The sequence below is a fragment of the Suricata suricatta genome, chromosome 12 (assembly GCF_006229205.1).
Source record: "Suricata suricatta isolate VVHF042 chromosome 12, meerkat_22Aug2017_6uvM2_HiC, whole genome shotgun sequence".
In the NCBI taxonomy this organism is placed as follows: domain Eukaryota; kingdom Metazoa; phylum Chordata; class Mammalia; order Carnivora; family Herpestidae; genus Suricata; species Suricata suricatta.
Window position 1 is genome coordinate 79,097,794 of NC_043711.1, and position 15,094 is coordinate 79,112,887.

General features: G+C 49.0%; 1 protein-coding gene across 3 annotated transcripts; it reads left to right on the forward strand.

Moving 5' to 3' along the window:
- Window positions 1-837: 837 nt before the first annotated feature.
- On the forward strand, window positions 838-13,149 carry SIRPB2 (signal regulatory protein beta 2). Of its 3 annotated transcripts, XM_029915816.1 has the most exons (6): window positions 840-1,069; window positions 8,804-8,943; window positions 9,075-9,169; window positions 10,285-10,626; window positions 11,143-11,211; window positions 12,493-13,149. In XM_029915816.1, exons 1-6 carry the CDS (start codon window positions 854-856, stop codon window positions 12,621-12,623), a joined length of 993 nt encoding a protein of 330 aa, XP_029771676.1. In that variant the 5' UTR covers window positions 840-853; the 3' UTR covers window positions 12,624-13,149. The 3 variants fall into 3 exon arrangements, with proteins under 3 accessions (XP_029771677.1, XP_029771675.1, XP_029771676.1); XM_029915817.1 differs by having other exon boundaries at window positions 838-1,069; window positions 8,804-9,169; window positions 10,285-10,619; window positions 12,493-12,576; XM_029915815.1 differs by having other exon boundaries at window positions 839-1,069; window positions 8,804-9,169.
- Window positions 13,150-15,094: the final 1,945 nt, after the last annotated feature.

Consider the following 15,094-nt stretch of genomic DNA (forward strand, 5'->3'; position numbering starts at 1 on the left):
AGAGGGACTCCTGAGGAAGTTACAGAAGATTCAGATGCCACAAACACAAAATTTTATATGATCCAGGTGCGTTACTTTTGGACCCCAGGAAATGGAGGTTTCAAGATTCGCCCCCGGTTATGCGCTAAGGAACGGGGTCTGTGCCCTGTCCTCATGGCCAAAAGGAGGGTGCAGGGGGCTTGCTTTATAATAAATCCTTCTCTCTTTTTTTTTTAATGTTTATTTTTGAGAGAGAGACAGAGTGCAAGCAAGGGAGGTAGAGACAGAGGGAGACACAGAATCTGAAGCAGGCTGCAGGCTCTGAGCTGCCAGCCCAGAGCCCAACATGGGGCTCGAACCCATGAATTTCGAGGTCACAACCTAAGCCGAGGTTGGACGCCCAATTGACTGAGCCACTCAGGGGCCCCTTAATAAATCCTTCTCCTTAAGCAAATGCCACCTTCTCTATTTCCTGTATATCATGAACAATGATGGTTGGTATGTTCAACATTTACATCATGCCGAGCCTTCACCCACATATCTTATAATCCCTCCAATACCTCTCCGAGGAGGGGATTGCAACCGTCCCCAATTTGCAGATGAAGAAACAAAGGCTCAGAGGTGGTAAGTGTGTGTGAAAGGTGGCCCAGCCAGGAAGAGGAGACCCAGGACTTGACCCCATGCCTGGCTGACTCGGGACCCACTAGAACAGGCACACTCATCTTCCTGCCAGGAGGCCGGGGACCGGGCCCATGACAAGGGGTCATTGAGGTTTTGACAGAGTGGCTGCAGGAGCACTGGCTGCCCAGACACAGAACCCGGAAACCCCTCCAAACAGCTCCTTCCTCTTGCACCAGCAGCCTTGTCTTCCCGTATGAAAACACTTCCCCAAGTAGTCTTGGCCACAAGGAACACAAACAGCTTTGTCCCTGGGCCCCATTTCAGGCTCCAGCACCCACCAGATTGCAGAACGGCGGCCGGTCCTGAGAACCACGGGAGGCACGCATGCCCCTTGCGATGGCCGCCGCGACCCACCCGGCCTACTCACCTCCTCGCTCCCGGCTGCCGATGCTGTTCCTCGTGCTCTTGGGTAAGTGGGATCTGGGCTGTGATGGGACCCACCCCGGGCTGGTCCCAGAGAGGAGCCCCGGGTGCTCTGCCAGGCCTGGAGGGGGCTCAAGACCACCCAGAGGGAATGGGAGCGGGTCACTGAGAACGTATTTGACCCCAGCAGAGCCCAGATCCAGTGTATCAAGAAGCAGGATGTTTTGGGAGGCAGCACAGTGAAGTGAAGCTCCCAGGCCCTGGGCTCTTAACAGACACGCGCGTGGCTGTGTCACATGCCACCCAACTCTCCTCTTTGATAAACAGGGCTGCTAACGGGGTGCTGTCAGTATTAAACACAGAAATGGAGAGGCCCACAGCCCAGGATCAGTGACACAATCTGTGGAGCCTCGTGCAAAGTGTAAATGCAGTTTCAAAAAGGGTTAAGAACTTCAAGACAGCAGCAGCAGAGCGTTATGGCAAGCATGGAGCCTGCCTAAGTAGAGGGCCCTCTGTGTCCACACAAATCAGCAACCCATTAGCCAGCACGGGCTCAGCCTGAGAAAACTGGGCTCCACCCCCACCACTGACTTCTCTCTGAGCCTCAGCTTCCCCCTCTGTAAAGTAGGGCCAATCATAGGACCCACCTCATGACTTTGTTTGGAAGATCCAACAAGATAAGACCCATAAGCACCTGGCACAATGTAAAGATTCATGTAAAGATTTTCATACCCATGTCTACTCTAAGTCAAGATCAGGCTGATTCAACTCCTGAGTCTTGGGGCTCCTGGGTCCAGCTTAGCCTCTGAGCCCAGAACCCCCTGATCTAGCAGGCAAGATGCTTGACTCCCATTGGGCTTATTCCATCTCCTGTCCATCTGGGCCCCTGCCCCAGCCCTTGCTAAGACACAGACCATTCCTGGGTCCTCCAGGATGGCTGCTGCCAGAGAGTCTCTGGTGGGACCCCGATCTGGAGCAGACCCGGCTGCCCCTTCGCTCCCCAGCTGTGATTTGGGGCACCACTTCGCTTCCTTGAGCTGTCTTCCCCGATTGTAAAATGAGAACTGTACCTCCGAGTTGCTATTCCACAAACACTTCTGAGTGCCCACGACATGTTAGGCACTAGGCTAGGAAGTCGTATGTCTAAATGACTCAGGATCAAATTGCTTTTGGAAAATGTGGGTTTTGAACCAGGCCTCCAAAGGAGAACTCGTCATCAGGGGCTGTGAAAGGCAGGGCTTGCAGGTGGAAATAGATGGGAAGAGATCCCAGAGCTGTGGCCAAGGGGTGTCCAGCTCTGAAGACAAGGTACCCAGGACATTTTCCAGACAGCGGGAAGGGGGGAGGTGCACAGGGTCTTCTTTCATTGAGGTTTGATTGACATACAACAGGTTGTACATATTTAGCATGTACACTTTGATAAGTTTAGTGGGCATTGGACATGCTTCATTCTTGGGAATTCATCACCAAAATCAATATAATGAACATACACCAAAATCAATATAATGAACATATCCAACACTTTCAGATGACATTTCCTCTACATCTTCACCAGCACTTGGTATGGTCAATCTTTCTCATTTTAGTCATTCTCACGGGTGTATGGAAACATCTCATTGTGGTTTTAATTTGTACTTCCCTAATGTGTAATGGTGCTGAACATTTTTCATGTGCATCCTATGTCCTGTTTGGGCCTTTACATGTATGTTCAACTCCCATTTTTCGACAGTCTTTCTTATCAATGAGTTTCGAAAGTTTTTTATATATTCTGGTTGCCAATTTTTTATCAGATGTATACTTCACAAGGATTTTCTCCTACTCTGTGGCTTTTTCGTTCTTCCACAAATGTCTTTTGAACAGCAAGTGTTCTTAGTTTTCATAGTCTTATTTATTAATTTGTTCTTTTGTGGATCATGATTTTGGTGTCATATCTAAGTGTGTGGCAGGATTCACTAGTGAAGCCATCCAGGCTTGGAGTTTTCTTTGTGGGGAAGTTTTTAATATAAATTAGATGTTTGCAATAGATAACCTGCATGAGCAGGTTATTTGTTTCTTCTTGAGGTAGCCTTGGTAGTTTGTGTTTTTCAAGGAATGTGTCCCTTTGTCAAATATATGCAGTCATGACCTTTCCATACCATCCCCTTATTGTTCTTTAATATCTGTAAAGTCTGTACTGGCGTCACCTCTCTCATTTTTTATTTTAGTAATCTGAGCCCCTCCCTTTCTCTCTCTTTCTCTCTCTCTCTCTCTCTCTCTCTCTCTCATTACTCTTCAATATGGCTACAGGTTGGGGTGCCTGGGTGGCTCAGTCAGTTAAGCGTCTGGCTTCGGCTCAGGTCAGATCTCATGGTTCGTGGGTTCAAGCCCCGCATCGGGCTCTGTGCTGACAGCTAGCTCAGAGCCTGAAGCCTGTTTCAGATTCTGTGTCTCCCTCTCTCTCTGACCCTCCCCTGCTCCAGCTGTCTCTCTCTGTCTCTCAAAAATAAATAAAAAGCATTAAAAAAATTAAAAAATATATGGCTGCAGGTTTATCAATTATAATGATCTTCTCAAAGATTTCACTCAGACTGATTTTTCTCTATTGTTTTTTGTTTTTTACTTTATTGATTTTCACTCAGATCTTTGTGGTTTCCTTTCTTCTACTTCCTTTGGGCTTAATTTGCTCTTTTTTTCCCTGTTTCTTTTTTCTTAATTTTTAAAAATGTTTTATTTATTTTTGAGGGAGAGGGAGAGAAAGAGAGACAGCATGAGCAGGGGAGGGTCAGAGAGAGAGGGAGATACAGAATCTGAAGACAGGCTCCAAGCGCTGAGCTAGCTGTCAGCACAGAGCCTGACACGGGACGCGAACCCTCGAACCATGAGATCATGACCTGAGCTGAAGCTGGACATTCAACTGACTGAGCCACCCAGGCGCCCCTTCCCTGTTTCCTAAGGCAGAAACTAGGGTCATTCATTTGAGTCCTTCCTTCTTTCCAAATCTAGTCACTGATTCCTATAAATTTCCCTCTGCTTTAATAGAATCCTACAAGTCTTAAGATTGTGTTTTCATTTTCATTCGTATCAAATTACTTCCTAATTTCCCTCTTGTCTTGTCTTTAACTCATGTGTTATTGGAAAGTGTGCTACCCCGCTTGTTAATATCTGGGAGTTTCCTAGGCATCTGTCTGTTACTGATTCTAATTTAATTCCCTTGTGGTCAAAGATGATGTTTGAATTCTTTTAAATTTGTTGAGACTATTTTTAGGACTCAGAATATGTTCTGTCTTGGTAAGAGTTCTCTGTGCACTTGAAAAGAACTATATATCCTGCTATGGGGGGGAGGGGGCAGAGTGCTCTATAAATATCAATCAGGCGTTAGTTGCCAGTGCTTTCCAAGTCTTCTGTATTCTTTTTGATTTCCTGCCTACGTGTTCTATCAATTATGAAAAGGAGGATATTGAAATCTCAGAGCGTTCCTGTGGATGTGTCCGTTTCTTTCTGCCATTCTATTGGATTCTGCTTCATACCCTTTTCAGTTCTGTTATCTGGTGCCCAAATGTTTGGGATTTGTATGTCCTCTTGATCTTTTTTTTTAACATTTATTACTTTTTGAGAGAGAGAAAAAAAGACAGAACATGGTGGGAGAGAGGAAGAGAGAGAGCACAGTATCTGAAGCAGGCTGACAGCTCAGAGCCCAATGTGGGACTCGAACTCATGAATCGTGAGATCATGACCTGAGCCGAAGTCAGACATGTAACCGACTGAGCCACCCAGACACCCCTTGATTTTTTTTAATTTATTTATTTCTTTATTTTGAGAGAGAGAGAGAGAGAGAGAGAGAGAGAGAGGGAGGGAGGGAGGGAGAACACACACAAGAGCAGGGGAGGGACAGAGAGAAAGGGAGAGAGAATCTCTAGCAGAAAGCCCCCTCCACTTCCACGGTCAGCGCAGAGCCCAACCCAAGGTCCAATCCCATGAATCAGCCTGAACAATGACCTGAGCCGAGATTGGACGCTTAACCACCTAAGCCACCCAGGTGCCCCTGTCTTCTTGATTAATTTGCTCCTTTACCATTACGAAGTGACATTCCTTATTTCTGGGGATATTCACTGCTTCGAAATCTACTTTACCTAGATTAATATAGCCATCCAGTCTTCCTTTGATTAGCATGATACGCTCTACTTTTTTCCATCATTTTCCTTTTAACATATGTGCAGCTTTAATATTTAAAGTGCATTTCTTGTAAGCAACAGATAGTTAGATCTTACTTTTTATCCAGTCTGACAGTCTCTAATTTTCACATAGGCTATTTAGACCATTTACATTCAAGGTGACTTTTTATAGGATTAGGTTTAGATCTTATTACCTTCCTATTTGTCCTATTGGCTCATTGTTCCCTTTTTTCTCTTTTTGTGTCTTCTTTCAGTTGTTGAATTTTTTTGTAATTTTTTAATATTTTATTTATTTTTGAGAGAGAAAGAGAGAGAGAGAGAGAGAGACAGAGACAGAGACAGAGACAGCATGAGCAGGGGAGGATCAGAGAGAGAGGGAGACACAGAATCCAAAGACAGGCTCCAGGCTCTGAGCTGTCAGCACAGAGCCCAATCCAGGGCTTGAACCCATGAACCATGAGATCATGGACTGAGCCAAAGTCAGACACTCAACTGACTGAGCCACCCACGCGCTCCTGTTGAATATTTTTATAATGCTATCTTATCTCCTTTACTGGCTTATTAGCAATAACTCTTTTGTCATTTTGTGGTTGCTTTAAGGTTTATAGTATATGCCTGCAATTTATCACCATCTACCTTTAAGTGACAGCATACCATGTCACATACGGTATAAGAAAGTTACACAAAAGTATACTAGTGTTTTCCTCCGCTTCCGGGCTTTGTTCTGTTGTTGTCAGAACTTTACTTAGACATGTGTTAAAGCCTGACAATAGAATGTTATTTGCTTTTCTCATTTCGGGGCCTTGCTCTTCAGAATCGCTAGGTAGGACCACAGCACTTCTCTCTGAGTAGAGTACTCTCTTCTGTCTGTTCTACACACTGCTCCATCAATCATGAGGTTTTCCAGTTCGGCTGGTGGGGAAAGGCACTATTCTCAGCCCTGTGCTGAGTGATGGGCACCGTTCTGTGCAGGCCCGGGAGGAAGCTGCCTGAGGCCGGGGACAAACCACAGCAAAGGATTAGACAGAACAGATCTGACTGCCTCACCTCAGGGTGTTTGAAGGTGGGCGTTGCTAAACTTTTTGGAGCTAAGGACACCCAGGGCCAAAGCAATCCCTGGGACTGATCAGGAGGTACCCCTTGGCCACAACTGGGAGGCAGTTCTTACAAAGGCTATTAGCACATGCCTGGCTGAAGACACACAGAAAAGGAATTTAGAATTCCACACCCCCTCCCCAGATCCTCTCAGAAGGAAACATCTGCCTCACCTCCTTACCCCTTGCCTCACTGACAATTGAGAAACACCAGGATATCCTGCAAATTTACATCTGGGAGCAAGACCGAGTCATTCACCAGGCCTGACGGTCACCCACCCAAGGAAAAGTTGGGACACAAGGCTGATGACCTGTGTTGAGCAGAACCTTAAGTCACCTGATCTGAGTCCAAGTCCTGGCCATGACACTGACAGTTTCTTCCCTTCTCTGACCATCAGTTTTCTCAAAAATGGAGATCATAATAATACCTACCTCAGGGAGTTCTTGAACTTGAATGGAGGCCTTGGCTTTCTCTCTCCCTGCCCTTCTGAGGCCGAACTCAGCAGCTTGTCCCCCAAAATAGATCCACTTCCCAAAGCACCAACAAGCATTGCAGTTTGGTAAGGAATTCACACGAAACACCTGAAACTAACATATTATTATATATCAACTCTACTTGAAGTTAAAAAATGTCTTCAAAGTGACAAAACTGCATATAGTACATAAAATTTCTGGAATCCACTGTGTGTAAATAATATCTCAATAAAGTAGTTAAAAAAAAAAAAGAATTCACAATGGGGTGAGTGGGGTGCCTGGCTGGTTCAGTCCATAAAGCATGTGGCTCTTGATCTCAGGGTTGTAAGTTTGAGCACCACATTGGGTGTAGAGATTACTTAAAAAAATAACTAAATGTAAAAAAGAATTCAGGGGCATCTGGGTGGCTCAGTCAGTTAAGCATCCAACTTCGGCTCAGGTCATGATCTCACTGTTCATGAGTTTGAGCCCCACATTGGGCTCTGTGCTGACAGCTGGGAGCCTGGAGCCTGCTTCAGATTCTGTCTCCATCTCTCTGCCCCTCTCCTGCTTTCTCTCTCAAATATAAAATAAAACATTAAAAAAAAAAAGAATTCACAGGAAGCCGGATGATGTTTACACTAAACACCACGGCGCACACACTTTGTCTGATACATGTGAGGGCTGGGAGTGGGGCTCCAGGAACAGATTGTCACATTCTTATTGGATGACGTGTTAGTTTGTTTCAGTGGTCATGACAAAGTGCAACAGGCTGGTAGTTTAAACAACAGAAATGTATTTTCTCACACTTCTGGAGGCTAGAAGTCTCGGTGAAGATGTCAGCAAGGTTGGCGGGGTCTTCTGAGACCTCTCTCCTTGGCTTGCAGATGGCCGTCTTTTCTCCCTGCCTCTAATTTCTTCTTATAAACACGCCAGTGCTACTGGATTAGGGCCCCCCCTTACGACCTCATTTTAACTTAATTGCCTCTTTAAAGACCTTGTCTCCACTCTCCCACACTGTTGGTGGCAATGTAAACTGGTGCAGCCACTCTGGAAAACAGTGTGGAGGCTCCTCAAAAAACGATCAATAGAACTCCCGTATGACCCAGCAATAGCACTGCTAGGGATTTACCCAGGGGATACAGAAGTGCCGATGCAAAGGAGCACATGTACCCCAATGTTCATAGTGGCACTTTCTACAATAGCCAAATCCTGGAAAGAGCCTAAATGTCCATCACCTGATGAGTGGATCAAGAAGATGTGGTTTATCTATACAATGGAGTACTACATGGCAATGAGAAAGGATGAAATCTGGCCATTTGCAGCAAAGTGAATGGACCTCGAGGGTGTCATGCTAAGAGAAATAAGTCAGGCAGAGAAGGACAGATACCATATGTTTGCACTCATAGGTCTAGTTGGACAAACCTAACAGAAAACCATAGGGAGAGGAAGGGGGAAAGAGAGCTGGGGAGAGAGTGGGTCACATATCATGAGAGACTATTGAATACTGAAAATGAACCGAGGGCCAAAGCGGGGGGGTGATGATCATGGAGGGGGGCACTTGTGGGGAGAAGCACTGGGTGTTATATATATGGAAACCAATGCGACAATAAACTATTATAAAAATAAATAAATAAAACAAAGACCTTGTCTCCCAAATCCAGCCACATTCAGGGGTACTGGGGACTAGGACTCTGATATATGAATTTGACCAGGGAGGCACCATTCAGCCTATAAACTGTGATCCTGGGAAACTTAGCTAATCGTCTGGGACCCCAGCACTTCTTTGAAGATGGAAATCATACTGCCTGCCTCACAGGGGAAGAATAAACGTGGTAATACATGCAGGGTTTGGCACATAGTGGGCACGTAAGTGCCATCTACTATTTGTAAGTTCTCCATCCAACAGCTCCGTTCTGCCTCTCCAGACACCTCCTCATCTTTCACACTTCCTTCCCCAACAACATCCCTCCAGCGTCCTGAGCTGTTGTTGGCCAGCTAAAGACTAGATTGTGTTAAGCTCTCCTCTTAGGGCTCCAGGTCCTTCCTGCTCAGCACAAAGGCTTTCTCCCTCTGTCGTAGGAGCCTCAGAGCAGAGCGAGGGGAGTGAGCGGCAGGTGTTGCAGCCGGAGGGCCCCCTGCTGGTGGCGGAAGGGGACACGCTGCTGCTGCGGTGCACCGCGGAAGGGTCCTGCACTGATGACGCGATTAAATGGGTCAAGGTGAGCAATCAGGACCAGCAGGAGATTTATAACTTCAAACGCGGCTTCTTCCCTGGGGTGACGCCAGTGATGGAGCGGACACTGGAGCCACTTACCTGTGACTATTCCATCTATATCCGCAATGTCACCAGCACGCATGCTGGAACCTACCACTGTGTGGCGTTTGATGACTTGAGTGAGAACTCAGAAAAGAAGCTGGAGGAGGGCACCTTGGTGTTGGTGATGGGTGAGTATCAGGCTTGGGGGGGGGCGGGGAGTGGTCTTAGGCACTCAGCTCGGATCTGACTCCCTGCATCGGCTGCCTTTATCCATCCACGCCCATACTGTCCACACAAAATCCCAGTTGGCACACAAAGCAAGGGAGACTCACTCACACATTTACAGGCATCTGGAGTGGCTCTGCTCTGGGTGCCTTGTTCCACGGCCATGTCTCATTGCAGCTACGCAGAGGACGTCTCTGCGCCGAGATGGCAGAAGCAAAGAGGACAAGTCCCAGTGCCCCAAGCACCTTTCATGTTTCTAATCACATAACACCTGCCAACAGCCCACTGGCTAAAGCGAGGCACGTGACTAAGTGCCAAGTCAAGAGACCACGATGTGTACCCTCCCACCACCAGGCAAGAGTAGAGATGCACCTTATTACGGGGGAAGTCGAGAACTAGGGCCGGTCATTAATCTATCCCACTCCCCACGTGACCAGTCATGCTCCCCGTAGGTCCAGCAGTGGTGGCCTGGGCCCTCAAATCCTGGGTCTGTCATTCAATCGGAGCGTGTTCTTAAGTCTGTCACATCAGCTCTATATAGTTCAGGTGTTTAATTTGCAGAATTGGTGACATAATTCCTACTTCAGGGGCCACTTGGGTGTTGGACTAGAAGAACGGGTGTTTTGGGAACCTGTAAACTGTTAACAGAGAGAATATCTGTGTGCAGCAGTTGGAGGTGGAGGAAGGAGTTCATTTTAACTTGATGCAAGCATTTCAGGAAGGCTTCTCCGATTCCTCCCAAGCTGTGACAGGTGCCCCCTCCCGGCCCCACAGTCCTCTGGGTTTCCAACCTCAGGGGGGTTTTCTGGATCATCTCCACCACCAGACTGACAGCTGTTTCCTGCCAGACATTTGTGCGTCTCGCTGAGCTCCGTGTCCCCCAGTCCTAACCTCAGCACATAGCAGGCCTGAGAACTTCTTTACTGAGTCAGTCAACTTGAGCGTAATGGGGGGAAGCAGAGGGAGTAGTTGGGTAGAGAAATCAGGGAAGTGGGGAGGGAGGGAAGGGAGGAGAGAGGAAAAAGTGGACAATAGAGGACGACAGGAAATACAACAAGGACTCTCTCTTTGGCTTCAGGAGCCAGGGCCCCAGAATCAAACCTCTGGATCCTGCAGCCCCAGGAGGTGGTGTTGGCAACCCTCGGAGACTCTGTACTCCTGAACTGCACAGTACTTGGACATGGTCCCCCAGGACCCATCAGGTGGTTTCGGGGGACTGGTCTGAGCCGCGAGGCCATTTACAACTTTGAAGGCATATCCCAACCCAATGTGACAGCAGTCCGGGCCTCCAACAGCGATTTCAGCATCCTCCTGCAAGGCGTGTCCACCGAGTACTCAGGCACCTACTACTGTGTGAAGTTTCACAGGAAATTCAACGTACAATTCCAGTCTGGACAGGGCACCAGGCTGAAGGTAAAAGGTGAGACAGATAGTCTAGATGGTACTGGGGGGAGAGAGGCAGGTGGTCCCCAAGCAACTTTTCATAGGCCAGCTCTTCACACCCTCCAACCCTTACGTAATGTGTTCCCCCTGCCTGGAATGCTTTCTCCCTCTCTCCGGAAAACTATTCATCCTTCAAGGCCCAGCGCAAATAGCCCCTCCTCTGTGAAACCTGTTTCTCCCGGGCAGAGTTAATTTCTCCCCATTCTGGGCTCCACAAAACTTTGTATAGATTTAATAATTTAACAGCATCTGTTGAGTGCCTGTTTCCTGCTTTGCACTATACTGAGTGCTATAGATACTGCAGTGAATCAGACATTATACCTATCCCAGAGATGTTCAAACAGGTCTAACGAGTCCCTCATAGTTACAGGCTTTGTCGTCCGCCCCATCCCAGGCACACCCATCTCAATGACCCCAGGTCCTGGCACAGGGGCTCAGGAAGTGGCCGGACAGAAAGAAAAGGGGAATGTGAGACTGCCTCTCTTTCTTGCAGCAAAGCCCACCATCTCTCCCCAAGAGACAAAATTCACCACGGAACATGTAGGCGGGAGATTTTCTTCAGGTGAGTGTGCCGACCTCCTGGGAAGGTAACCAGTCCCCACAGGCAATGGCGGCAAAAGATGGATTAGGCATGGGAAGGGAGCAGTCCCTACCTTCTAGGGCCATCTGCCACCAAGAAAGTCCCCAAGGCTTCATCCCAACGGCAGGACCAGGAGCCCAGAGACCTATGTTAAAGCTCAACCAAAGAAAGGACTTTCTTTTTTTTATGTTTTTAATTTATTTTTGAGAGACAGAGAGAGACAGTGCGAGCAGGGGAGGGTCAGAGAGAGAGGGAGATACAGAATCTGAAGCAGGCTCCTGGCTCTGAGCTGTCAGCACAGAGCCCAACGCGAGGCTTGAACCCACAAACCGTGAGATCGTGACCTGAGCTGAAGCTGGACGCTCAACTGACTGAGCCACCCAGACGCCCCAAGAAAGGATTTTCTAAGAGCCAGAGATAATGGTTCACTGGGCAGTCTTGCCTGACAGGTAGTAAGCTCCCCATGATTCAGTGCAAGGATACACCATGAAACTGTACTTAACAATGCTGAAAAACATGGCTTTGTGGCCTCCTGGGTTGAGCCCCTTTCCACCCTGTATGGTTGCAGGAAGGTGGCCTCGCTCCTTGAATTTCTGTGGTCCTGCACCGTGAACTAGGGGCAAAGAAGGGATAAGAATTGGAGAGCATACCTCATGAGTTGTGTGTCGATCACACATGCTGAGCGCCCAGAACTGTGCATAGAACACCAACTGTTAACACTCAGGGGCACTTGGGAACAGGGTGGGGTTGAGGGTGAGCCTTGGGATAGCGGCACCAGATGCTCCCTGTCGCTCAGCCCCGTTCCTGCCATTCGTGGAAGCCAGACCACCTGAGTGGTTCCCATCCAGCAATGGGGCTCATCACGTCTCTAACGTATGTGCCCCTGAGCAAATCATTTCCCCACTCCGGCTCTGCCTCTTCGTCTGTACCAAATGGCATGATTATCCTGCCTTGCAGCATAAGTTTCAGGATTATTTTCGGCAATTAGGAAGGGCTTAGCTCAAAGTCTGGGGCAGAGGAGCTGAGTGGCCAATAAATGAACAGTTTTCTATTATGATCGGAGGTCAGGGTGCTGCCAAGATGACTAAACATACAGGTAGCATATTGGGCAAAGCCTTTTCAGGCTCTGGACAGAGGGCGGGGAGGTCTTTGATCTTCTCTCTCAGTGGTGGCCCCAGAGGTTTACAGCAGCTGGGCCAGACCTTCCCATGGGTCTGGGGGATCCCCCAGGGTCCTTCCTGAGCTCTCCCTTGTGTCCTCCAGGCCTCCTGTCTGTGTTTGCACTTGTGGTCCTGGGGCTGAAGGCAATGACCTTGGCTGTACTTCTGCTGGCCTGGGCTGTCTGTCGACGGAAGCAAGAAGACACCAGGACCCCAGACCCAGCAGACCTGTAACCACCTGAGCATGGGGCATGGAGCACAGGGCATGGAGCATGGGGGAGGGGTCAGCCTCAAAGAGGGTCCTCTGAGTTGGAGAGAGGTCAGGGCTCCCCAACCACTTCACCGCCTCCAACCCCAGCCTCCAGATGCTCCCCAGGCCTCATGCCAAACTCCAGGATCCCAACACCTGGCTTCCGTTCCCCTGGTGAAGTCCCCACTTGACACTGACTGGGCTCCCTTCTGATGTGCTGTCCTTTCCCTGGACAGCCTGCTCAAGGCCTCCTTGTCATTTGAGGCTTTGCCGGCTCGCTTCCCAAGGCCCTTGCTCCTACTGTAGTGCCTGCCCCCTTCCATCCCCTCTCATCCTTCAAGATCCAACTCAGATCCAACTTCCTTTCCAGAAGGTTTTCCCAAGCACCTCTAAGCTAGCAGAGCCAGCCTGCCCAGGTCTGTCCATTTACACCTTTCTCTCCTCATTTCCTGTCTTCTTTCTTTCTTTCTCTTTCTTTCTTTCCTTCCTTTCTTCTTTTCTTTCTTTCCTTCCCCTCCTTCCTTTTCTCTTCTTTTCCTTTCCTTTTCTTTTCTTTTCTTCTTTCTTTTCTTTTCTTTTCTCTTCTTTTCCTTTTCTTTTCTTGCCTTCCTTCCTTCCCTACTCTGTCTGGCTTGGGTGGCTGCAATAGTTAAATGCAGGTTTGCGAACTTTAACAAAACTTAAAAACAGTGGCTTGAGCCAGAAGACAATTGGCTTTGCTAGTAATACCTGAGCCTAAGCAGGCCAGTAGGAGGACTCCCTGGTATTGAGCCCTGGGATTCCTCACCTCTTCTAATGAGAGAGACGGGTCATTCACATTGCTCTACCTCAGGCCTCCAGGCCCCGCGCTGGCTCCTGCAGATAAGGCCTCCAGCTGGAGGAAGTGGAGGGACACATGGGGACTTCCTACATCCTGCCACCCTGAGGACGGCAGCCCTGAGGGTCCTGTGCTGGAGCGGGGCGAGAGGGGGTGCCCGGCCGGGTCAAACATGGTGTTACACGTTTCTAAACTATCTGCACAACACTCTCCTCCACACGTCATTCCCAACCTCGCTTCTATGGCTCAGCGTCCGAGATTTGTCCAGGCTGGTTTCTGTAGCTCATTCATCTTCACAGCTGTGTGGCACCCCGTCACATCACTATACCACACTGGTGGTTCCGTGTCCTCCGTTCTCGCACCATCGCACACAGAATCAATGCCAGGCTGTCTCCAGACGTGTGCCGGCGTCGATGCAGGGAGAGTGGCCGGGTGGTCTAGGGCTCATGATTCTTCAACTCCATTAGGTTTGCCAAGTTGTGTCCCTATGCCTTTGAGGCCACGTTCACCCCCACCAGACGTGGGGCCATCTCTCTGCCTCACGTCCACACCAGCAGTCCACGCGCTCAGACGGGTACCACTGAGGAGGGCTAACTTCATGTCACTGCTGTCGTCCTCGGCCCTCACTGCTGGCCAAGGCAGCTAAGCATCCTTCCATATGATTATTATTTTCATCATAGGTTGGTTTGGGGCATCGTGAAAAGAAAGTCCTAACTTTGTGGAGGCACTGGTGGTAGGGAGAGGCGAGAGGTGCTTCTGTGTCTAGAAAAAGCCTCTGGAAGGTTCGACCATCATTTGAGAAACCAATAGGTTGCTCCACCTACCCGCTCTCTCTGGGCCGCTAATCTGTAGAGGATGGAGGGCCTGGGGGGCTGGGGGTGCACAGTCCCCGCCCACAATGACATCACCCCTGTGGTGGGGGCCAGGAGGGGAGCAATGGAAAGCGGGAATGGGGAGGTGATGGAGGACAGGCGGGACTAAAGGACAGGGTACTGGGAGTGAGGCTAAGGTTGGAACCAGGTCCGGGTGAGACAGGAGGGTGCTAGTAATGAAGCTTGGGGTGGAAATAGGCCTTGCAGGGTGGGGGTGTGGGGCCCAAGGATGGGGATGGGGTGAAAGCGAGACTGGGTGGGTCAGAGGTGGGAATGGTGGTGGCTCTTCAAGGTAGGGGTGAAGCAGGAGGAGGGGATTGGAGCTGGGCCTTCAGCTCCCCGCAACCCAGGTTGGTTAAGGACGTACAAAGAAGTGTTATGATCGTGTAGTTTCAGGTCTGTGCCCTCACGCCCCCCTTCCAACCACACTGCTGCCCTAAATGCCTCCAGTCAGGTCTTCCAGAGCCACCTCCAGAGACCAGGCATGGAAACTGACTAGCACAGTGCCACAGGCTGAGGAAAGACAGGGTGGTGCAGCGGTTAGGAATACCGGCTTGGAGCCATGATACTTGGGTTCAAACTGGTTTAAGACTCCAGGGCTCCCTATCTGCAAGTGGAAATGACCGGGCACCTGGGTGATTCAGTCGGTTAAGCGTCTGACTCTTTTTTTCTTTCTTTCTTTCTTTTTTAATTTTTTAATGTTTTTATATTTATTTTTGAGAGACAGAGAAACAGCACAAGCAGGGGAGGGTCAGAATCTGAAGCA